This window comes from Canis lupus, chromosome 15 (genome assembly GCF_048164855.1).
Source record: "Canis lupus baileyi chromosome 15, mCanLup2.hap1, whole genome shotgun sequence".
NCBI lineage: Eukaryota > Metazoa > Chordata > Mammalia > Carnivora > Canidae > Canis > Canis lupus.
Window position 1 is genome coordinate 34,722,360 of NC_132852.1, and position 24,199 is coordinate 34,746,558.

Consider the following 24,199-nt stretch of genomic DNA (forward strand, 5'->3'; position numbering starts at 1 on the left):
CAATGATGGAACACCCCCCCCCCAAAGAACCCCAAACCCAGTAAGGGCTACTCGTGTGGCCTGTAAGCTCAGGGGATCTGGACACTCAGGCAGAAGTCTTCTCCTGCCTTTACTAAAAATCACATTCTGAATTCAAAGCAAAGGTACAACCGGCCACCAACTGTTACAACACAGAACACCTTCCACTGAACTTGCTGGTGTGTGTTTGTGGGGGTGTGTGTGTCTGTGTGTGTGTGTGTGTGTGTGCGCGCGCGCGCGCGCGCGCGCGCACGCGCACGCACAAGCACAGAGTCCCGCTGCTGGAAGGGGAGCTCAGACCCTCCCACCACTGGCCCGGAGCCCAGGCCTCCCAGCCATGTGTCTGCAGCTGCGACCTGTCATGCACTTCCTGGTCTGGGCTCTGTAATGGAAAGATCATTAAGGGTGGGGGAGGAGGCGAATGGGATGAATCAACAGGGAAGAGGTAACCCTGCAGCTCCCACTCTACAAGGCTCCGACCTTAAAGTCAGGTCAGGTTCCTTAAAGAAAAGAATGTACTGCCCTCCCCCCACCCCACCCCCTACTAGGCCCCCTCAGAGGGCTTCCCCTCCCCCACGCTCAGCACAGCTTGTTTGGGGAAGGAAGCACCAGCAGCTGGGCAGGAAAAGTTGCAGCTCCCTAAACTTGCTGAGGAATTGGTGGAGGACTCAGCTGTTCCAGAATTTGCCTTTTCACCCCCTAAAACCTCAGTGGATGCTTGAGAGCATGCTTCACCAAAGCTCTCAAGCACCCCAAAGTATCTGCCATCTTCCCTCCCTGTCTGACCAGATCATGGCATCGTGGTCCAGGTTACACAGTGTACAGGGGTCACCACCTGCTGCAGTGGGCAAAGGATGGGCTCTTCATAAGGTTACTTTTTCTCAATGTTAAAGAAAGAAATGCCTCTTTGAGGGATGCCTGGATGGCTCAGCGGTTGAGCCTCTGCCTTCAGCCCAGGTTGTGATCCTGGAGTCCCAGGATCGAGTCCCACGTCGGGCTTTCCGCATGGAGCCTGCTTCTCCCTCTGCCTGTGTCTCTGCCTCTCTCTCTCTCTCTGTGTGTCTCTCATGAATAAATGAATAAGCTTTAAAAAAAATAAAAATAAAATAAAATGAAATGGTGTAGAAAGGTGGTTGCCAGGGCTGGGGGAGGAGGGAATGGGGAGTTCATGTCTAATGGGAACAGAGACAGAACATGAAAGACTCCTAACTCTGGGAAACGAACTAGGCGTGATGGAAGGGGAGGTGGGCGGGGGGGGGGGGGGGGGGGGTGACTGGGTGGTGGGCACTGAGGTGGGCACTTGACGGGATGAGCACTGGGTGTTATTCTGTAATATGTTGACAAATCGAACACCAATAAAAAATAAATTATTAAAAATAATAATAATAAAATAATGGGAACAGAGTTTCAATTGGAGAAGGTGCAAAAGTTCTAGAGACATACAGTGGTGATTGGGGCACAGCAATGTGAATGTACTTAATGTCGCAGAACTGTATGCTCAAAACGTGAGAACAGTCAATTTTATGTTATGCATATTTTTAAAAATGATAATGGTAGTAAACAGTATTAGTTTTTTTAAATGGTCTTACGTGGTAAAACAAGTTGTTAACCCTATGCAGGTTCCCCAACACTGGGGGGAAATTGTACTCGTCCATGAAATCTAAAACTGGGGGACCACTGGTCTGTTCCAGATTTGCAGGACAGTGAGGACCCATGGACGTACTATGGATTCACTTTCTTCTCTCTCCTTCACACACACCATGAAAGTTGAGCATTTAGTGCTCTTTGTTTTAAAAAGTTAAAAGAACGTGGTTCAGGGATTCTTCTGCCTGAGATGGTATGGCTGTCAGGTAGAGAGAGAGGAGATGGAAGAAACAGGACCAGTGGCTTGGGCGTGTAAGAGCCATGTCTACACTGAAAAATCCTTTGCTCAGGCAATCTGGGGGATCTCGAACAATGATAACCCTGGGGGAGAGGAAACTATTCTGGGGCAATGCACGCATTTCCCGATGTCCTAAGGATGAGACCCTAGTCTGAAATTCTTATAAGAACCACTCAGTCCCAAACTCTACATGAACCATGGGCGTCAACTGGCTGTGTCCAGTGGAAAGGACATCTAAGTAAAAACCTCTTAGAGGACTGGCCCTCCCTATCACTAACACAAGTTATCTCCATCCCCCCTAGGCCCTCAGTTTCCTCACCTGTGACACGGGAAAACTGACTGACCTGAAGAGCTCTGGGGCCCCTCTGGCTCTTCCCAACATTCTGATTTTTCAACTGGAATTTAGGTGAGCGTCACTCACCACCACCTTCTCGTGCCTCTGCCAGCACAGAGCTCCCTCTGGTGTGAGGGAAGGCAAGAGATCTAAAATTAATTTGCCTTAAGAAGAGGGGGATTCTGGTTTGGTCCTGGAGCTCCAGCCAGCACCTTCAATAAATGCTTCTCTTCATGCCTTCTCTCTGACCCACATTCTCATCAGGAGAAGCCTTAGAATAGAGGATGGAGAAAAGGCAAGAGGTCGTGACTGGCAGAAAACCGGAAGCCCAGGTATTTTAGAAGGATTTATTTCACTGTCCTTTTTGATTTATGACATGTTATCCCATAAGAACTAGCTGGGCAAATCAATTTTCAAAAAAGGAGTGAGAGCCAGAGGGTAGTAGAGAAGAGATAACATTATAAAATAAATGCTACTGCCAAATGCATCCTTCAGGCATTTTTATAGCCCTGATTGCTCAAATAGCATCGATAAAAGTTTTGAATGCCACAGGAAGAACTTCATTCAGGAGTTAGTTAAGGAATCCGACTCTTCTAAGGTTCAAGAGCTAATTCCTAAAACCTAAGGAAAATAAACCTTAATTCCCAAAGTAAATGCTAAAGTTTGACAATAAAGGAGCAGAGATTGCTGAATGCAGAAGAACTCTTCTAGGGCTGGAGAGCAGATCAGCATTCCAGAGGCGGTGATAATTGACTTAAAGCCCCATGCATCAGAGAAAGAGAAGAGAGTCTCCTTCCTTCCGAGGAGAGCTTTCAAACACCAACCTATCCACCCCCACCGGCTTCTCTCTCCCCAACACCCCCAGGCAAACTGACTTAGCCAGCTTCTACTTCTTCCATCCGTCTGCCTACCAATCTTGGTCTTTCCAGCCTCCCTGATACTCCACCTTCTAGTACAGGCATTAGGGCTGTAAGCATTGATACCAGCCAGACTCAAGTCTCAAGCCTGCCACTTACTGGCTGTTTATTTTTTTTTTAAGATTTTATTTATTTATTTGAGAAAGAGCATGAGAAAGCATGAGAACGCTCAACAGTGAAGACAGAGCAGTTTTCCCTTCGAGCAGGGAGCCCAATGTGGGGCTCAATCCCAGGACCCGGGATCATGACCATGACCGGAGCCAAGGGCAGACACTTGCATGACAACTGCATGAGCCATCCAGGCGCCCCCCTACTGGCTGCTGAATTTCTGCAAGATTTTGTTTGACCTCTGAGTCAGTTGCCTAAACTGTGACATGGAAACAACATCTACTTTATAGACTTTTTTTGAAAAATTAACTGACATCAGATGTGCTCAAAGTGTGGTTCCCGAACTAACTAAACCTGTTAGAACTACCCAGCTCCAAGTTCGGGCCCTGCTTCAGAATCGGGAGCTCTGGGAAGGAAGCATGGTGAGGCAATGGGTTTAAACAAGCCAGCCAGGTGTTGCTGTGCCTCAAACACCCAAGAATCACTACATTAGCTGAAATAAAGTGCTCCAAATGTGGTAGTAGTAACCCTCAATTACTTTCCTTATCTTTCTGTTGAAAGGATTTTATTCCTGCTGTCCCTTTTTTAAAACTACAAATTTGGCCACCTGGGTGGCCCGCAGGGAGCCTGCTTCTCTCCCTCTGTGTCTCTGCCTCTCTGTGTCTCTCATGAATAAAAAAAATATTTATTTTCTCATTTTCTTAAAAAAAAAAAAAAACTACAAGTTTTAGGTATCTTTTTAAAAATTTTTTTTTAATTTTTATTTATTTATGATAGTCAGAGAGAGAGAGAGAGAGGCAGAGACACAGGCAGAGGGAGAAGCAGGCTCCACGCACCGGGAGCCCGACGTGGGATTCGATCCCGGGTCTCCAGGATCGTGCCCCGGGCCAAAGGCAGGCGCCAAACCGCTGCGCCACCCAGGGATCCCCGGTATCTTTTTTTAAAAAAAGAAAATGGATTGTTCCATGGATATATTTATTTGTTCAGAAAGTACTGAGCACCTAATATGTAATCTGATGTTCGAAAGTACTGAAGTGAACAAAACACAAAACAAAACCTTTGCCTTCATGATGTATGTACACACACACACACACACACACACACATACACACGTCACAGCCCACAAATGATGGTGAATCTGTCTCTGTGCTTTAGGGAAGGGCTCCTGTCCTATGGTTTCAAATGTCCTCATGAGCTGGGTTTTATGTCCTTACTTGATGCAGTCTTGATGACATTTCTTAAATGAGTCATTTACTGTCTGCATATGTCTGCTAAGAATAACACTCGCCAGGGGGCGCCTGGGTGGCTCAATTGGTTAAGCAGCTGCCTTTGGCTCAGGCCATGATCTCAGGGTCCTAAGTTTGAGCCCCACATCCAGGTCCTTGCTCAGTGGGGAGCCTGCCTCCTCCCCCCATACCCCCTTCATTCCTGCTCTCTCTCAAATAAAAAAATAAAATCTTAAAAATAAATAAATAAATAAATAAATAAATAAATCAATCAATCAATCAATCAATCAAGAATAACACTAGCCAGGGCTGGGCCTCACCCACATTGAGGCTAGGAGTAGGGAAGGCATTTGTCTTGGGCCTACCATTCAAGAGTGACCTCCAAGACTTTTGGTATTTTTTTTCCCCAAAAGGTTACATGGGTAGTTATCAACAGAACTGGAAGAAAATATTTACTAAAGCGTTTTAATAAATCTGTGCCCTATTCCTGGGGTATACTGCATACAATATACTATAATATATATTTTTAAAATCCTATAATTATTTTGTGACTAGTTCATCTACATTATAAATTTTTGTTTAAAACATTAATGTGTTGAATATAAAAACACTAAGATAACCAAACTTTTCAGGATTGTCTCTCCTCTCTTTTGTATTTCTTCGTGTCTTAAAAATATATATACTGGTAGCCTCAAAACAATGTCAATGCTCTGCAACACTGAACCTTCTGACAGGTTTATTTCCACCCATCAGACATTGTTGGGACCACAACCATTTGCAAGGCAATGTAGGTGGTTTATGTGTCTGGGCGACACCACTACATTCTGGAATAAATGTGACCTACAAAGAAAACTCCAGTGTGTCATCTGACACTTGGAGGACCTCTGATCCTAGACCTATTCCAAGGAGGAGAGCTTAGCTACAGTGGAAAATGTGGCCTCAATGGGGTTTTTGTTTTACTGATTATTCTAGGCTAGGGAACCCCTTCCATTAGGGCAGCTCACAGACCTATGACCCATGCATAACCTCTGAGTGGAGAGCAGAATGTCACACAAGAAACACCATAAGGCAAGCATCTCCAGCTGCCCTTACTCCAATCACACATATGTTCATACCACCCCAGAAAGGGAGGTGGAGGGGCATCTGGGTGGCTCAATCAGTTAAGTGTTTGCCTTAAGCTCAGGCTGTGACAACCTTGGGGTCCTGGAATAGAGTCCCTTGTTGGGCTACCTGCTTAGTGGGGAATCTGCTTCTCCCTCTCTCTCTGCTCCTCCCCTAGCTCATGCTTTCTCTCTCTCAAATAAATAAATAAAATCACAAAGGAAGGAAGGAAGGAAGGAAGGAAGGAAGGAAGGAAGGAAGGAAGGAAGGAAGGAAGGAAGGAAGGAAGGGAGACCCTGATTCCTGTGAGAGAAAAAGGAGCTGACCTGGCAAATTCAAATGTTGGTCAGCCTGAAGTTTGGGGGAGAAACCCAATTTGACATAGGGACACAGTGTAATACACTGGAAAAAAATACCAATGTTAGATCTGAGTCTGAATCCCAGTTCCATCTCTCACTAACTATGACCTCAGACAAGTTACTTAACTCCTTAGATCCCAGTTTCCTCATCTGATTACGGGAATAAAACATATGGCATGAGATCGGTGTAAAGACATAAAAATGCAAAGCATACAGAGTGTGAAGGTGTAATAAATAATATTTACCAATTATTATTTTAAAAGACCTTTACTGGTATAACCTTTCTGGGGCAATCTGGCTGTATGCAATCAAAACTTTTAGAATGTAAATATCCAGGGCCCCTGGGTGGTATAGTCAGCTGAGTGTCTTCCTTTGGTTCAACATGATCCTGGGATCAAGTCCGCCTTTCCCCCTCCTTTTGCCCCCAGCGCTCATGCTCTCTCCTGTGCGTGTGTTCTATTACAAATAAATAAAATCTTAAAAAACAAAACAAAACAAAACAAAAAAAAAAAACAAAAAACAAAGAATGTGAATATCCTTGGCTACATAGACAAAGTTTAGATGTAAAAGTATGCTCATTTAAGTGCGAACTATTGAAAATAATCTAATTGTCCAACAGTGGAGGACTGGGTAAATATATAAATTTTGCACACTCATACAATGGAATACTATGTAGTTATAAAGCACAATGAAAAATGTTCTTTGCATGGCAATAAATAGTACATGCTTGGGGCACCTAGCTGGCTTAGTCAGTAGAGCATGTGGCTCTTGATCACAGGGTCATGAGATCAAGCCCCATGTTGGGCACAGAGCTTACTTAAAAAAAAAAATACTACATGATTAAGTTAAAAACCAGTATATACCATATAAATCCCATTTTTGGAAAGTCATGTTTGTATAAATTCAAGAAAAACAGTCTAAAGAAATGGATTCACAGTAAACAGTGATTATTTTTATTTATTTATAGATTCGTTTATTTTTTTAGAGACAAAGAGTACATGGGTGCATGCTTGCAGAGAAGGGCGGGATGAGGGGTTGGGGGTGGGGTTGGGGTTGGAATCCCAAGCAGACTCCTCGCTTACTGAGTGTAGAGCAAGCAGGGCTTGATCTACCGACCCTGAGATCATGACCTAAGCCCAATCAAGAGTCAGACACTTACCTGACAGAGCCACCCACATGCCCCAGCAATGATTATTTTTAGATGCTGGTAATATAAGTTTTTCTTTTTCTTTTCACACATCTATATTTTCTAAACTTCCTATGATAAACCTCAGCAACATATCAAATATCCATTTTTTAAAATATTTTATTTATTTGAGAGAGTGCAAGAGTGCACAAGTGGAGGGAGGGGCAGCAGGAGAAGGAGAAGCAGATCTCCCGCTGAGCAGGGAACCTGTGGGGCTCATGGGACTTGATCTCAAAACCCTGGGGATCATGACCTGAGCTGAAGGCAGATGCTCAGATACTTAACGGACTGAACTACCCAGAAGCCCCGAATATCCATGTTTTAAAAGGGCAATGACAACATTCTTTCTTTCTCTAAAGGAGGAAATAACCATGTTAAAAAAGAAACAAAAAACAAAACAGCTCTATATAATGTAAGGCCAAGTACTAGACTGAAAGTTCAACAGAAAGGAGGAAAAAAAAGAGTGATTAACTTGGAGATGCAGGAAGGCTTCAAGGGAGAGGTAGCTTTCAAGCGAGGCCTTAGGCTAAACACAAGCTAAACCCTCAACTAAGAGTAGGAAGGAGAAAAAGATAGGGATGAACATTTCCTGCTAAGGGGCCCAGATAAACAACAGTTATGTATAAATGATTATGTCATATAAAACAAAGGAAAAGAAGAGTCTCGTTTGGCCGGATGGATGGATGGATGGATGGATGGATGGATGGATGGAAGAGAGAAAGAGGCAGAAAGGAAGGAAAGGAGGGAGAGAGAGAGGGAGAGTGTAAAATCTGTGAAGTCTGTGAATGAACCTTGAAGGGACCATTAGCCAGAGACTAGTTTTTAATTCTAGAGGAAACACAGAAGGGCTAAGCTCTAAATTAAACTTTGTTGATTACATATTTGGAAGTTCATTGTTGGTGGATTTTAACCTCTCTGCCTGCCTAAGCTCAGAAGCACTGAGGCACCCACTAGAGGCTCCATGGGCCTACGCATCCAGGGCCAGGGAGACACAGCCATGTTCACCCAAATGGCAGGGCCGGCTGCCCCAACGTTCACCTTCTTTTACACAACCCATCCCAGGAGGCTCAGGGACACAACACTATGTGGGATGAGGAAGGAGCATTGAGTATCAAGCTCTGACACAGCCAGTCTTTTTCAGAGCTTGGCACTAGCTGGACAGACGCCTTACCCTTACCCTGCCCAGTGTGCACAGAACAGTCTTTAAATAAAGGTGGTGGGTGCCTAGATTGGCAAGGGGAAAGGGGAGAGTCCAAGCAAAGTGAGAACCAGGAAGGGGAACTCTGAGGACAGGAGCTACCATTTGGAAGCCAACAGTCTACCATGGGGGGCTTCAGGCAATTTGTCTCCTTCTACTTGGCTGCTGCCAGCTGGAAATCAGAGAGCAAGCCCAGACTCCAGAGGGCTTCTCCTGAGAGGAAACAGTTTGGGCCCTCAAGGGCCCAGGTAGAGCACTTAGCTTTTGGCTAATCCCCTTGGGGCCTGAGATGGCGGCAGGGTGGACGGAGAGAAGAGAATGTTTGCAGTAGGTTGTAAAAGAGCCATCTTTCCAGAATGAACGGGGACGCCTGAACAGGGCTGCTGAACTCGGGAGACCAGGAACACCAGAGCAGCTGGACTTTCCCCGGTCAGCAGGGACACAGTTGTCTCGTTTCCAGGCTTCGGGAAAGGAAGGAAGAGGCAAAGGTGGGGTCTACAGGGTAAGCCGGAGCCCCCAGTGGCCCCAGAGGAACAGGCACTGTGAAAACAGGGCGCAGCTGCTGGTCAGGCTCTCTGACCCCTGGACCTCGCCCTCTTGGATAATGACTCCCCAGAACTCACTTCTCCCAAGGCCATCCATCACGGTCCCAGACACAAGCCATCACTCACTGCTTCTGCCTGACCAGGAGCAAGCACCGGGGCTGAGCCCTGCTGACCTAACTAACCTCCATGCTGGGGCCACAGACTCCAAAGGAATCCCTGGCACTCTCTGCAGTTCCTGCCCACCCCAGACTCCAGGTAGTCGAAGAAACCAGGTGACAAAATCCCAGCCTGATTCTTTGTTTGAGCTCCCTCCCCTCCCCCACCCGCAGCAAGGGCTCTGGACAGCCATTTGTTCTTCCCTGAGAAATTCCTCCTCCCTAACTTCGGGGAGCTGGCTGGCAGAGCCAGAGTGGAAAATCAGTGAAGCTAATAGTGTAGCAATGCAGAAGCCAGAGCCAAGAACATAGCCCTGGAGTGGCTTTGCTGCACTTGCCCAGCGTGGTCAAGCGGGACACGTGAGTGCTCCTCCTTCACGTTCTCTCACAAGCGGGCACTGGGTCCTCCCTACCCCCACCCTGCTCCAATCAGCTCTGGGAACGCTCACAAACACACCCTTCCCAGGGCTCACCAGCCTCCACTCTCTGGGGAGGAGGGTGTGGGACAGAGCGGACCCTCTGGGGAAACTTGGTAGGTGAGCACTCTACAGATTTCTACCACCTAAATCCTCCACTCCTATCCTCAAGTGGGTCACCCAACGTCTCCTTTTGCTCCATGTAATTCACTTGCCTTCTGGGCAGAGGGTGAAGAAACTCCACTGGAACATCCAGTGTGCATTCAAAGGAAACAGGTTCTTTTCACAAGAAGAGATTATGTTGGGGGCAGATTGGACAGAGGAAGGATCCTGGATGCTGTCCCAGGGCAGCCACCAGCCACGGGTCCCCTGGCCACACCGATAGGCTGCAGCCTACCTGAGGCTGGTGGTGGGATACCCTGTGCTACCTATTTGCATCTCCCCCTAAGGCCATGCCCCTTGGGGGCCCTACCACCTGAAGCTGAGGCAATGTTTCTGGCACTGCTTGTAGCTTCTCCCCCATGGGCGCAGGTTTCTGTGGAACACAAAGACAAAGCCTTGCTTTGTGACTCCCGGCATCAGCATTGAGGGGCTTACAGCCAGAAATGGAAACGTGCGGCTTTTCCATTAACTGTAACCTCTCCCCCTTCAACCGGCCACCAGACTCCTTCAAATCTGGGTAGGTGGGAGGAGCTGTAAAACCCGGGCCCATTAAATCGCTTATTAGTTGCAGGTTTCTGGGTATGTAGACAAGTATTTGTGGAGACTGCAAGCCTCATACTGTCCCCTGGGCCAAGGGGTCTGGGGTGTTTCACCCACGTTCAAGGACTCCCACCTCCAGCTGCAAGCAGCAGCCTCGCAAGCCGTGTTGGATTCACCCACTTGCTTCGCCAAGTCTTATTCCAAAGGAGAGAAAAATACACAGACACAACCCTCCCCAAGTTCAAAATGTCTTTCAAGTTGGTGCTTATCTTTCTAAAGGGGCCTTCTGCCGCCTGCCCACAACCCAGGTTCGGTCCAGCCACACCACTGCCTCCTCCTTCAAGACGTGATCTGAAACAAGCTTAGCTTCTTTAAGATCCCAAACCAGAGAAAGGAAAGGAGAGGGAGGGACGGAGGGAGGTTGGTTTTCCTGGAACCCTTATTAAATCAACTTTCCAAGGACAGCCAGAAACTCTAGGCCCTCCCCACTCCCTTAGGAGCATTTGCAGACTGGGGGAAGGGCTCCCAACACACACACACACACACACACACACACACACAATTACAGGAACGCCTTTCTAAAGGGGAAAAGCTCTCCGTGGGAGCAGAGTTTTGGGTTTAAACTCTTGGACAAACTCTTTATACACAGATTATAGTCTTTTCTGAGGACAATTGCAGCATTATTATTTAATAATCAGCAAGGCCAAGACTATCCGATGATACTTTATATTTGTGAGGTACCTTATGGTTTACGAAGCACAGAGACAGATTTTCCCTTACAATTTCCCAGCAGTTCTCTGAAGACTGTGGGGCATGTGTTCTGCTATCACAAACTTAGGAGGGATAAGCTCTGTGAAAGGGCAACCCTGCACCAAGACGGGGGCGTGTCCTCTGAGTCCAGTGGATTTCCACATCTGTGTCCTAAGGTGTTCTATGCCACCCAGGAAACAACAAGCCCCTCACCATGTGGCGTCTTCTGTGGGGTCCCAGGAAAAAGGACCCACAACTGCTATTTACTGTTAAGGGACCATGTGCCAGGCCCTGTACTAATAAGAGCTTTGCATACACTCTTATTTGACAGTCACAAGGACCTCAGGAGCAGATACTCATTATCTTTATTTATTTATTTATTTATTTATTTTTATAAGTTCTACACAGAGATAGGCAGCCCGGGTGGCTCAGCGGTTTGGCGCTGCCTTCAGCCCAGGACGTGATCCTTGGAGACCTGGGATCGAGTCCCGCGTTGGGCTCCCTGCATGGAGCCTGCTTCTCCCTCTGCCTGTGTCTCTGCCTCTCTCGCTCTCTCTCTGTGTGCCTCTCATGAATAAATAAATAAAATCTTTAAAAAAAAAAAAAAAAGTTCTACACAGAGAAACTTTCCCAAGAGTCAAAGTAAGAAATGGTGCCCAAATCAAAACCAAGGCAACTGAGCAAAGCTTAAGCCCACAGAAGAACTGATACACAGATGTTCACAGGAGTTTTATTAATAATAACCCAAACTGGGCACCACCCAGGTTAGGCATCTGCCTTTGGCTCAGGTCATGATCCCAGGGTCCTGGGATCAAGTCCCATGTCAGGCTCCCTGCTCAGCGGAGAGTCTCCTTCTCCTTCTGTCCCTCACCCTGTGCATGCTCTTTTGCTTGCTCATTCTGCTCTCTCATAAATAAATAAATAAATAAATAAATAAATAAATAAATAAATAAATCTTAATATACTGCTAAGCCAAATGGCCATCAACAGGGGAATGGCTACACATTTGCCACATAATGCCATTTCAGAAATTCTACAAGAGGCAAAACTGGTCTATGACAACCAAAACTAGATCCATGATTGCTGGGGTCAGTGCTAAACCAGGCACTGAATGCAGAGGGCCAAGAGAGAAGTTCTAGAGGTGATGAAAACGTTCCCTCTCTTGATTGGGGTAGTGGTTACATGGGACGTTACTTTTAGCAAAACACACTGAACTGTACCCTTAAAAATTGGTATATTTTCCAGAGTGTAAGTTATACCTCAGCTAAGTTGATTCTTTTAAAAATGGTGGTCCAACTTCAGTCCTCACCACTAGAGAGCCTCCTCATACCCCCTCTACCTCCCCTGTTTCCTCCTGCTGCTTCTGGCCTGTGCTTCCTCTACCTCAAGACATCGCCACCCCCCTCACCCCACCCCGTTCCACCCTCCATCACTGCCTGGGCTTCCTTTCTCATTTGGATCCATGGCCAGTGGCTTCAGTGAACCTCACCCACCTCACCCTAAAGTTCTAAGGCTTGTACCCTTGGACATCCCCTTCCTGAGTACAAGTGTCCAGGCCTGAGACCCATACCATTCATTTTCTCCACCCTCCATTTCTCAGGCACAAAAGAGTTTGTTAGAGAAAGTTAAAAAAACAACAACAAAAAGATACTTTAGCGCCCATGATGAATTCATATTCTCAAACCTCATCCAAGCCCTCCTGGCTTTTTGGACTCCCTTGCTGCCGTCTACACTGTGGCTGATCCAGATCTCTACTCCTCATAAACCTCCTGTCCTAATTCCTTCTGCTCTCATTTCATTTTGTCTCTATCTCTAGTCACCCAGAGTAGACAGCCAACCTACTGAAACCCATAGATTCGATTTCTATATTGTCTGCTAGTTTTTCCTTCCTTTACAATCTCATGCCTCACATTCTGCTTTCTTCTCCTTGCTAGACACTTAAAACAAACATCTAATTCGTCTATCTGGCAACTGTGGTAGCAGCAGTCCTAACTTTACTGTAGGTGCTTTATCTGAATTATCTCATTCAATGCTTATTACCATCCTCATTTTAAAGATGAGCAAACTAAGGCTTAGTGTGCCTGAGTAATGTGCTGAAGCAAGTGATGCAGACATTAAAGGGCTGAGCAGGATTCAAATATAGATGTCTTCCTCCCATCCACCCGAATTCAACTGCCAGGTTAATTTTCTGAAAGCTGGATCACATCACTACCTGCTCAGAATTTTTTGAGATTCCCACTAACTACCCCTTTAAGTATAGTTTCCTTAGCAGGGTGTTAAGGCCTTCCATATGTTAACTCAACCCAGTTTCTCTAGGTGTTACTTCCTACCACCACCTGCTCACCAGACCATATATTCGTTCTGTATATGTCTTATACATGCTGCCTAAGTAACCTTACTCCTGCTACTCTGCCTGGAATGTTCTTCATTCTCCTCTTCCAAACAAACCCCCACCCACACCTCTAGACCCCTGTCAGATGCTCTCTGCTCTCTTCTTCCTCTGCATTCCCACTGTGTTGTTATGACTCTACCATGTGATCTGAACATGGTCTACCTGTATTTAGTTACCTCTGTACTTGTCTCTTCCTGACAATAAATTCTCTAATGGGCAGAGATGATCTCTCCAACTTTGGGTCGCTGGCATGTTCTAGCTCAAGTCTAACATTCTGTTCTGTTACTGAATGCCACATTAATCGGCCTGCTCCAGTGAAGTCTCGTGTGCCCTTCTCTATCACCATGTGAGGGGACAAATATGCTCACTCATGATTTACCACTCAAAACAGGTCCTGACAGCTAAGACAGGTGCCCCCTTAAGCTCAGCCACATGTCAAATGTACCTGAGTCTCTCACCCACCACCCACCAATCTCTCTACTTATATGATCAGCCACTGAGTCACAAGCCATACTACCCTTTGGCAGCAGTACATTCTCACAGATCCTTCTAAGTGTGTTGTACCTGTAATCTCCATGAAGTATTTTCACAACTCCAGTAAATCCCATGAACAAGTCCCTCCCGTTACTCATAATCTCTGAATTTCCAACAAGCCACAGATGTCCACCAGCACCCAGGCACCATAACGCTCCCTGGCTTTCCTTCTCTTTGAAATCCCCCCACTGGTGCATATCCAAAGCAAACTTCTCAGCAGGCCTCCAAACAGAGCCTGTCTGACATGGTCAAGGAAGGTAAAATGGCAGGCATGTGGCCATGAACACCAGCTCTCACAGAAGATGGGTCTTTGGAATAATTTTTTAGAAGCCAGAGGTCTTTATCAAGCTCCCACATCCTTCAACATCTCCTGATCCCAGTTTCAAACAAACGAACGCATATGTCACTTGGGCCCCATTTTATAGATCATCTAGTTTAGGGAGCCAGCTCCTGGATCCCAATCAGTTGTTCTTTTTTCAGGAAGAGAAAAGCACAAACGCACCCTAGGCATGTCACCTTTGGCAGATGGATGTCACTAGCCATTGTGACTTCTTTTTTTTTTTTTTTTTTTTTTGCCTTTGTGACTTCTAATTTCTGCCGAAGCAGGGTGTATTTAGGTCAAGTCACTTCTTGAGCCAGACCCAAACCAGCCCAGGTATTGTGGAAGCCTCTGCCACAAAAAGGAGCCCTTTGCTCCACCTGGGTAGAACCTTCCCAGTCAACACATCACTGGTGTCCTAGTCTGCTATGTTTCTGAGGCCCAGGAGTCCAGACTGACCCCTCAGCCTATGGCTTACCTTGTTCAGGCAAGGTCGGGGCCGGCCTGGCAGTGCACAGTGTGGCTGTGACCAGCACAGCCCAGAAGAGGAGGCACTTCCAGCTCCACATCCCAGTTCTGCAGTTAGAGGTTGGTGACCAGGCTCCACACCTCCATGGAGACTCCGTCCTGAGCTTGATCTTCCTCTTCAAGCTGACTCTAGGGAAAGAAAAAAACCCAGAAAGTTAGGAAGGCCTGCCTGGGAGGTGGGAAGGCAAGGAGAAAAAGAAGTTAAAGCATGTCACAGAGTCACCCTGTCCAGAAGGGTGCTTGAGGCAACAACTTACTCCTGAAAGCAGGAAGAAAGCTGTGGTCCTGCCCCAATACTGAATTCGAGCTTATAGACCTTAATTAGACAAAATAGCACTTTGGTTCAGCTCTACAACTACTTCCTGAGTGTGGGCTACGTGCAAGCCTTGCTGGGAAAATTGTCACAAAGTCCTTAGAGGCATAAGCCCCAGGATCGTTTGTGCTAGGAAAAGGAAGAGGCTTGTGAAAGTCCCAAGGAGTCCTGCCACTTCATGGGCAAGGGCTCCAGAGCCTGGTGGAGCTGCAGGAGGCCTGAGTGTGCTGGTGACTCAGTACAGACCCCACTTCCTCTAGGACAAACCAGGTGAAGAATTCTGGAACAAACCAAGGACTAGGAAACTGGAGCCAAGGACCAGGCTGACCCTCTCTGGACCTACAGAGCCAGGAAGCTGAAATAAGTGATCACCTGGGTTCTGTCTTTTGATCTCTAAAACTACATGCACCATAGGGAACTCTGGTCCTATTAACCTCCTATATAGAAAGAACACAACTCTTACCAACTTATAAAAGACCTCAGAGCACAGAGCCAGAAGACAGATGCAGCATTCTTCCCCCACGCTGAAAGGTGACAGCTAACATCCAGCAGCAACGAACCCGGAAAGTAGGCCCAAAAAGGTCATACTGAGGAATCAGAGGTTGTTGCCAGGGCCCATTCACAAAAGCACAGATTGGGGCACATGGGTAGCTCAGCGGTTGAGCATCTATCTGCCTTCTGCTCAGGTCGTGATCCCAGGGTCCTGGGATTGAGTCTTGCATCGGGCTCCCCGATGAAGCCTGCTTCTCCCTCTGCCTATGTCTCTGCCTCTCTGTGTATCTCTCACAAATAAATAAATAAATAAATAATATATTTTTTTAAAAAAAGCACAGACTGCAGCAGCCTTTATCCTTCTCAGATTGGGGCTGGAAAAATTGAAAACAACCCCCAAGGATCTTAAGGAACAGGACTCCTGCTCCTAAACATTTACCAAGTGATAAGACTTTCTGGGCCCTGTTTGGGATAGGTAGGGGTGACATCTCCATACACCAAGTGGCTTCTGTCCTACATGCTCCAGGGAGCCATCCCAGTTACTCAAGAAAATCCACTTCCCCGGAACATGCCCTAATGTGGTGCCTCAGCCCTGCCTCCCTGGAGCCAGACAGGGCCCCTCGTGAGGTGGTCACCGCAAGTGAGTCAGTCCCGGTTGGCAGAAAACTCCCCAGATTCTTGGCTTCGTTCACACATGCTTGCCAGCGGGTGGACACATGTACTACCGCTAGCTCCCTCCCAAAGCTTTACTTATATTTTTTAATGATTTCAAATCACAGGAGAAACAAACATTTATCTTTCAAGTTTCTAAACTTAGGGAAGGGACTTGAGGGGACAGAACAGACCATCTCCTGAATACCTTCTATGTGTCAAGCATATTCTAGTGTAAAATTTCTACCTATAAAACTTCATTTCATCCTTGCTATATAAGCTTGCGGGGGTTGGTAGGAATTATTATTCCTCTTTAAGCAATGGAAAACCTGAGACCACAAGAGGTCAAGTACTTTGCTCAAGGACATGCAGCTGGTCAGTACCAGGACTCTCATCGCCCGTTTTCGATGCTAAAGGACAGGAGACAACAAAGCAAATGGAGGTGATCGAATCGGGCTCTATCTGGTGCAAGCTCGTTTTCTCCAAAGAATGTCCCTGTGCCACAAAGAAACCACATAGACACGGACAGATCCAAGGTAACTCTAGAGATAGGAGCACCTCAACTCCTCTGGTTGAGAGAAGATTCTTCGAAGCAGATCACAGATGTGCCATTTAGGACACAGGCCTGGGACAGAAGCGATGCTTCCTAGAGGACATCCTTAAACCATATCCTACATCTCACTATGTCCCCAAAATACACCAAACCAAGGATACAGGCCTGTCACCCAGAAACGTACACTCAGCTGAGAACCCAAGTGCCACAGGAACCACCAGGGTAATGAATGAATCTTCAGTATCAGATGGGGAAAGGTGGTATCATCCTCAGGCGAAGGAGCTTGCTTTACAATGTAGCAGATGGGCAGCTCCCACCACCACTCCGCCACTCTGTCCTCGAAAAACCTTCCCACTTCCTCACAGGGGTGGGCTGGAGACAGAATGTCCTCTCTCAGCTCTGCTATCAGCGTACTTCAAAACTAATCTGGCTGCTTCTTTCCAGCTCAAACTCCCTCCAGAAGGTGCTAAAGTCTCTTTTTCTTCTTTCCTTTGGGCCTACAGGCCCACATCTGTAAAACAAAGGTTGCCAAGAAACCCAGCCTTGCAGCACCAGCTCCTGGAATGAGAAGGTCAGTGGGCAGAGGCCCAACTGCACAAACCTGAAGAAAAGTGACCCAAACCACCAATCCACATGCTGTCTGGGACACTGGAAGTGCCACCTTCTCCTTCACCACAACTTCTTCTCCTGCTACTAATTAATGAATTCTTGAAATCCCTGAGGGACAGTCTCCTTCCTTCACTGCTGGACAGATGTGACCTACAGCCTTGCAGGTGTCTTTGAGCTTCTTCAGAGCCTCTGCAGCTGGCCCTACCCTCAGCCTCTCCATACCTGGGCAGGTCTCTGGGGAATTGAAGCCCCATTCCACCTGGGCACAGGGGTCCTCACTGAGGACTGGTGTCAGGGAGGACAAAAACACACTTTCTTACCGAAGGGGGTTATTTGCCCAGCCTCCATCACAGGTGGTTATGAGGATCAAGTAGATAGCATGGGTGAAAATGCCTGTCCTCTCCTAAGTACTAATACGTGTAAGAAGTATAAACATGGTGCTTAGTGCTCACTTCGGCAGGACATATATATAACCATGGTGCTTTGAGTCACTCCTTGACAGCACTCTCAGGACACTTTGGTAACTGATGGTAGGAGGACTCAAACTTCCTATCTTTACAAAGGTATTTTTTGCTATTCATCTTCAAACCCTATATTCTAGACCAAGGTGTCCCAGGCAGTGGTCACTCACTAGCCACTTGTTGGCTACTGAGCCCTTGGAATGTGGCTAATGTGAATCAGGATGTGCTAGATACAGGACAGACACCTCAGGCATCAAAAACTTGGTGTGGGGATCCCTGGGTGGCGCAGCGGTTTAGCGCCTGCCTTTGGCCCGGGGCGCGATCCTGGAGACCCGGGATCAAATCCCACGTCGGGCTCCCGGTGCATGGAGCCTGCTTCTCCCTCTGCCTGTGTCTCTGCCTCTCTCTCTCTCTCTCTCTGTGACTATCATTAAAAAACAAAACAAAACAAAACAAAAAAAAAACCTTGGTGTGGAAAAAAAAAAAAAAGAAGAAGGGAAAGTATCTTATCAATAATTTTTTATATTGGTTACATGTTCAAATGATAGCATTTTGGATATATGGGGCTAAATCAAATAGATCATTAAAATCTCAACCAATTAATTAATAGAAGCAAGCTCCACCTCTTTCTATTTAATTTCAAACGTGGCTACTAGAAAATCTAAGACCACATGTGGCATGTGTTCTATCTCTATGGGCCAGCATGACCCTACGCAATCTCCATGCTCTGCCCTCTTCTTTGCTCGTCCACCATCTTTAATGGGGCGCTGCTTTCTTATTCTCTGAATCTCACCTCAAAAAAAAAAAAAAAAAAAAGGAAGTTATCTCTTCCATAAGTCTTTGAGCCTTCTAGCTAAGGATCTCATTCTTCTGAATTTCCAAAGCTCACAAGCTCCTTAAGAAGTAGGGTTTGTGCCTAACTTTCACTAATACACTTAGTTCCCAAGATGTACACGGCAGATGCTGACAGATTTGTTAAGTGAATAAGTGAATGAAAGAAAGGCCAATTGAAAAGAAACTCTTACAGATACTCTTGCAAATGAGACATCTTCTATACATTTTGATTCTTCAGACTTAAGGAAGTTAACACCAAAACATTGATTTCTTTGAAGACTTATTAATTTGTTGAAAAAAAAAAAAAGTGTCCAAATGTCCTTGGGAATGAGATATACCAAAAATTAATAAGTGAAACACTACCTACTCCACCATAATCCGGGAAACCTTGCATTTGAAGACAAAATGGACTGGTGGACCACCATCATATCCTTGGGGTTGTTCACTCAGGTAACAGCTATCTACTTGGTGGGGGGGAGGAGGGGGGGGAGGACCAAATATATCTTCTTTAATTGCGAGTTGGAGAGGTAGTGAGGAGAGAATGTCTGCTTCAGGTAGATGCAACCTTAGGGGGAAAAGCGAATATCCTAGCCCAAGTGTGGTACTTAATCCTCTCTGGAAAAAAAAAAAAAAAAAAATCCTCTCTGGAAACAGCAGAGTCTTCTCTAAAGCTCCACATCTGGACTCCCACCAGTCTCTGGTGCATTCAGACCTCTGACATAGCTCTTGGGAAGGCAAACGCAAGACAAATTTCCCAAGAGGAAATTAAACTCATCTCAAGGGATGAGGCTTTTTTCAGAACAAGACATTTGAATCAATTCTACCTCCCTTGCCTCTAGCAGCAACAGGCGCAAACTTTACCAGGAAGCTCTTCCCTAAAAGACATTTAGATGAAAGAGATTTAAAAATGGAGGCAAGAAGAGTGCGTCTGTAGAAGCTGGCTGTTAACGGCCCAAGCTCACAGGAGCAAATCTTCTATTTCAGGAGTCTATTTTTTTCAGGACAACAGCCCAAGCACAAAGCACACAACTAAAAGCAAAAACCCATGGCTTTTTCCCTGGGTCTCCATGGCTGGAGTCTGTCTACTCAATGTTCAGTGCGCTCTTCCTGCCGTCTGGAGTCCGACAAGGCTAAAGCCAGCTCACGCATAGGGATGCCTGGATGTATTCTAATTTCCCTAAAGACAGATGAACAATAACAGTATCTGCAATGCTCCTCCTCTACTTCTTCCTATGCTTTTGCTTCACTTGCTATTCTATTGGAACTTTCTAACAACCTCCGTGGCCAGAGGCCAAAGGAAAAGAAACACCCAAGGCTGCCTACTTTGGAACCAAAATAAGTGGTGCCCACTCTGGGCCAAATCCCATTTTGTGAAGATGCCCACAAAATGGGCATTTGTACAGGCATAGTCAAAAGCAGGCAGCAAAGCCACCCATGGCCAAGCAGCTCTTCCACCGGATGGCCCTCATTAAAAAGCTGACACTTAGTGATGACTAAGACTGAATGCAACAGATATTTCAAGGAGCTCGTCACTAATGCAGTACAGAACCATCCCAGCTGGAGCCAGGCCCCAGCAACCTCCCAGTCCCCAAACACCCTGTGTTCTTCCAGGGGTCAGTGGCAGCCCTGGAGCCTCTCCCCATCAACTGGGGGGAAATATGTAAACAAGTCATCAGAGAGGCAGGCCATCAGGGCAGGGCAGGCCAAAGGCAATGGGTCTCCCCTTTGGTCACTGAAAGGAAGGGAGATGACCCAGGCTTGGGGGTAATTAGCTAGACCGAGGCTCGTCCCCCGGGGGCCCTGCTACTTAGTTTTTAAAGCCTCAGAGATGGAACCGGGGACCTGGGCCAAGCAGGAAAAATGGCCACTTTCTGCTAAACAGTCTCAAGGCTAAGATTCTACGGTTTAGACGGTATTCCAAAAAAAGCTCTGGTCCGGAGGTGCAAAGGGCAGGGCACATCTGCGGAGGAAACAGTCACCTTAATTACCATGTCTAGAGAAAGTGCGATTTCATTACAGCCTCCAAAACTACCGCCCAAAGGAGGAAACCAGAGAAGTGTTTTCAATTTGAAAGAGACTGGTAAAGAGAGGGTGAGAGGGACCGGCTCTCCCCGCCCTCGCGCAACTTGGACCATAAGGTGCCTTCCTACCTCAAAGGATATAACCAAAACACAAAAACCGAAAACAAACCCACAAGAACCCCCAACGATGCAATGCCCGCTTTCAAACCTGGAGCCGTTAAGAAGCAGATTGTCCCACGTTAGCTTCCAGGGGCCGCGGCCCACTAACTCCCTTCAAACGCACAGGGAGAGCCCCCGGCGGCAAGAGCATCCGCGCCCCTCGCGCGTCCCCCGCAGCTGCGCCCCGGCTCGCTCGGGGAGGGTGGAAAGGCGAGCAGGAGGCCACCAGCGGGTGGCCAGAGACCCGACGGCGACTCCGGGCCGGGCCGGGCCAGACGCTCCGGCGGCTACAGCGACAACCCAAGGGGCGGAAAAAGCAATGCTCTGGTTCCAGAAACTTCCATCAGAGCCAGTTCTGGGTCAAATCACAACCCACGAGGCCACCTCCAGCACATGCCCCGTTCGCCAAGTGCCAACCCCCCTAGAGCCCCCCCCCCCCCCCCCGGCCCCATCTCCTACGATGCCTTCTTCCGGCACTATCGAGAGAGCGCCGCCACCCTCAGATCCTAAATAACTTGGGACCCAGGGTAACTTTCTTTTCTCCGCAAATCCCAACGCCTCAACTTCAGTCTCAAAAAATGTTGAGGGAGGGAGGTGGTAAGGACAAGTGGAAGGATCCCAGTTTTAATGTGGGTGAGGGGGAAGGGAGGGAAATGTTAATGGGGCTGCGGTGTGGGGTGAAACGAAACCAGATGCGGCGGCTACATCTGGAAAATGGGGGGAAAAAGTGTTAGGGGAGGAAGATACCGCAGAAATTTTTTTTTTTTTTCTGGGCCCAGAAAGGAGAAGGAAGCTTCACCACCACCCCCGCCACCCCCGCCCGAGGGGGTCTGGCTGCCTTCATAGGTTATGTGCTCAACGAACTCCATCCATCCGCAATGTCAATAAATTTCTCTGCAAACGAGGGTTCCTCTGTTCCCAACCCCACACATAACGGGAGGCGGGAGCGGGGTGGGCAGAGGGTCTGAGCCAGAGAAGCAACATGCAGCGCGGCCGAGTGCACCGCACCGGCCAAACCCTCATCCCTTCCCCCACCTCCTCGAACCAGCTTGGAACCGAACGTTCCCCTCCCCCCCCCGCGACCCCATAATGGGGCTTAACATCACCCGCTGGGCGCCCTCCCTTCCACAAACTTCCGACCCTTTCTGAGATCCACTCAGTAGAAGATAACCCCCTCTGGAAAAGGGAATTCCTTTCTCGCTCTCTGCAATAGCAGATTCAGCCATTTGGTGACGACACCTCCTTAAAACCTATTCCAGGAGAAGCTAACCTACCCCTCCTCTTCCTTCCCCCTTCTCGGCCCTCTCCGCCCACCCCCAAGCGCGACCCCAGACTTCCCTCGAGGTGGAGGAAGACTTAGAAAGACCCCGGGGCTTTAGCGTCCCACGCACAGCTACCTGCTGGATTGGGGGGAGTCCCCACTGGCGGACTAGAAGGAGATGGGCCGGAATGCAGCACACACACGCACACGCAGTCCCCCCACCGCTGCCCGCTCGCGCCCTCCCCACCTCGGTCCGAGGACACCGCGGGCCGCCGCCGCCCTCGCCCTCGCCCTCGCCCGGGCCGGGTCGCTCCCAGGACTCGCCGCCGCCGCCGCCTCGCCAGCTCCCCGGCGCGAGTTGGCGGAAAAGTTGGGCGGCAGGAGGAGCTGCGGGACGAGCGCGGGGAGGGGGCGCAGGAGGCGACGCGAGCCGGGAGGGGAGACAAAAGGGGGGCGCGGAGCGCCGGGGAGGGGGTCGGGAGGCGCAGGCAGCGGGTAACGACCGGAGGGAGGCGCCGGACTCGCCCGGGCTGCGGCGGGGAAGCACGCAGCCGGGAGGCTCCAGCGCCGGGGGCCGCTCGGACGCCAAGCCCGCCCCGGATCTGCGGGCGCCGCGGCTCTTACCTCACTCGGCGCTGCGGTTCCGCCGCTGGAGAGTCCGCCGTGGCGCGGGCGGGCGGGCGGGCGCCCGCGGCCCCGGCTCCGGCCCGCCGCCCCCGGGCTCCGCTCGGGTCCTGGCGGAGCCGCGAGAGCCCCGCGGCCGGCGCTCGAGGCTCAGCGCCTCCGGCCCGGGCGGGAACAATGGAGCCGAGGCTGGTGCCCCGGAGGCGGGGCGGGGGGAGGGCTCCCGTCCGCCGCCCGGGGTCTCCAGACCCTGCGGCCCCCTCTCCAGAACCGGGCGGCGGCGCCTCACGCTTCTCGCAGCCCGGGCTCCATCGCCCGGCGGGGGCCCCGGCCCCGCGGCGCGCCCGACTGCAGCCCTGGGACTGTGCGCCCCTCGCACCGGCGGAAAGTCCTGGGTTTCCGCGGCTTTTCCAGATGCGGCGCGCGCTCGCGGCCGGGGAAGGCGAGGTCGCCGCAATGCGCTAAGCGGAGTCGGGTCGGGTCGGGTCGGGACGCCGCCGCCCGGCTTCGGGCACGGCCCGGGCTCCCCGGCCGCAGCGCGCCGGACCGGACTCCGGGCTCCCGCTCGCCGCCCGCCGCCCAGGCCGCCGCACCAGTGCCCGCAGGAGCGCTCCGAGCGCTGTGCGCCGGCGAGGCGCGAGGGCTCGCGCTCACTCCCACCCGCGCTAGTCCCACCCCCGCCTCCTCCCCCTGCTGCTGCCTGCTGGGCCTTGTAGTTCCAGCCGCGGCCCCCGACCGCGGGGAGCGGGCTCGGCGGCGCGGCGCTCGGCGGCAGCTTCCCCGCAGTCTGAGTCCGGGGCGCGCGGGCCTGGCCTCGGAGCCCCGCCCGCTGGGCGCCCGGGGTCCAGGCGGCGGACACAGGAGCGGGGGGCGGAGGGGGGAGGGGGGGAGGGGGGGCGACGCCGTGGTCCCGAGGGTGTCCCTGCCAGCACCGGCCTTGGAGTCGCACTGACTGCGTGCCTTGGGGAAATGACTCTTCTCGCTCCGAATCTCAGTTTTCTCATCTCATCTAAAAGGGGGGATAATAGCGCTTTTCATTAGAGTTGAGGATGAAGAGAGGGCCTGCCACATAGTTAACAGTCAATAAATACAAGCTGTATTTTATCCGTGAGAAGGTCTACGCCCCCTTCGGACCCTTCCCTCCCATCTCACGGTTCCCAGCCACAGAGTTTAGGTTTTTGTGGTTTACCGGGAAGCGGAGGTTGGGGGGGGGGGGGGGGTGCGGGCTACGAATGCTGCAGCACCATTCTGGGCCTCCAGAAGTCTTCAACCTGCAGTGAATTTTAGGAAGCAAAGAGTGAGTGGTGGGAATCGGGCATGTTATTGGTTTGGAAATTAATCAGAATCCATCCAGAGTACCTGAGGAAAAGGTTCTGTGGAACCCGAGGAAGAGTGTCTAAATGCCACTATAATCTATAATCTTGCGGCTCCCTAATCCAAATGCACATAAATTCTCTGGGGAAACTTATAAAAAATACAAATTCCTGGACCTACTCAGACCTAAGGAATCAAGATGTGCCAGAAAGGAGCCAAGAGTCTGTATTTTTTCTG

The 24,199-nt window shown here is 49.3% G+C and overlaps 1 protein-coding gene across 12 annotated transcripts in view; it reads right to left on the reverse strand.

The window, feature by feature from the left end:
* The window catches only part of FGFR1 (fibroblast growth factor receptor 1), a 50,886-nt gene extending 27,618 nt beyond the window's left edge, over nt 1-23,268 (reverse strand). For 7 of the 12 annotated variants that reach the window (XM_072776491.1, XM_072776488.1, XM_072776487.1 and 4 more), the window contains exons 1-2: nt 22,649-23,268; nt 14,621-14,799 (exon numbers count right to left, since the gene is read on the reverse strand). In XM_072776491.1, coding sequence (XP_072632592.1) covers nt 14,621-14,711 — 91 coding nt within the window. In that variant the 5' untranslated portion in view covers nt 14,712-14,799; nt 22,649-23,268. Of the gene's footprint in view, nt 1-14,620; nt 14,800-20,812; nt 21,053-22,160; nt 22,185-22,271; nt 22,357-22,648 lie in introns of those variants that run through there. The other 5 variants (XM_072776481.1, XM_072776489.1, XM_072776480.1 and 2 more) reach the window with 5 other exon arrangements.
* Nucleotides 23,269-24,199: the final 931 nt, after the last annotated feature.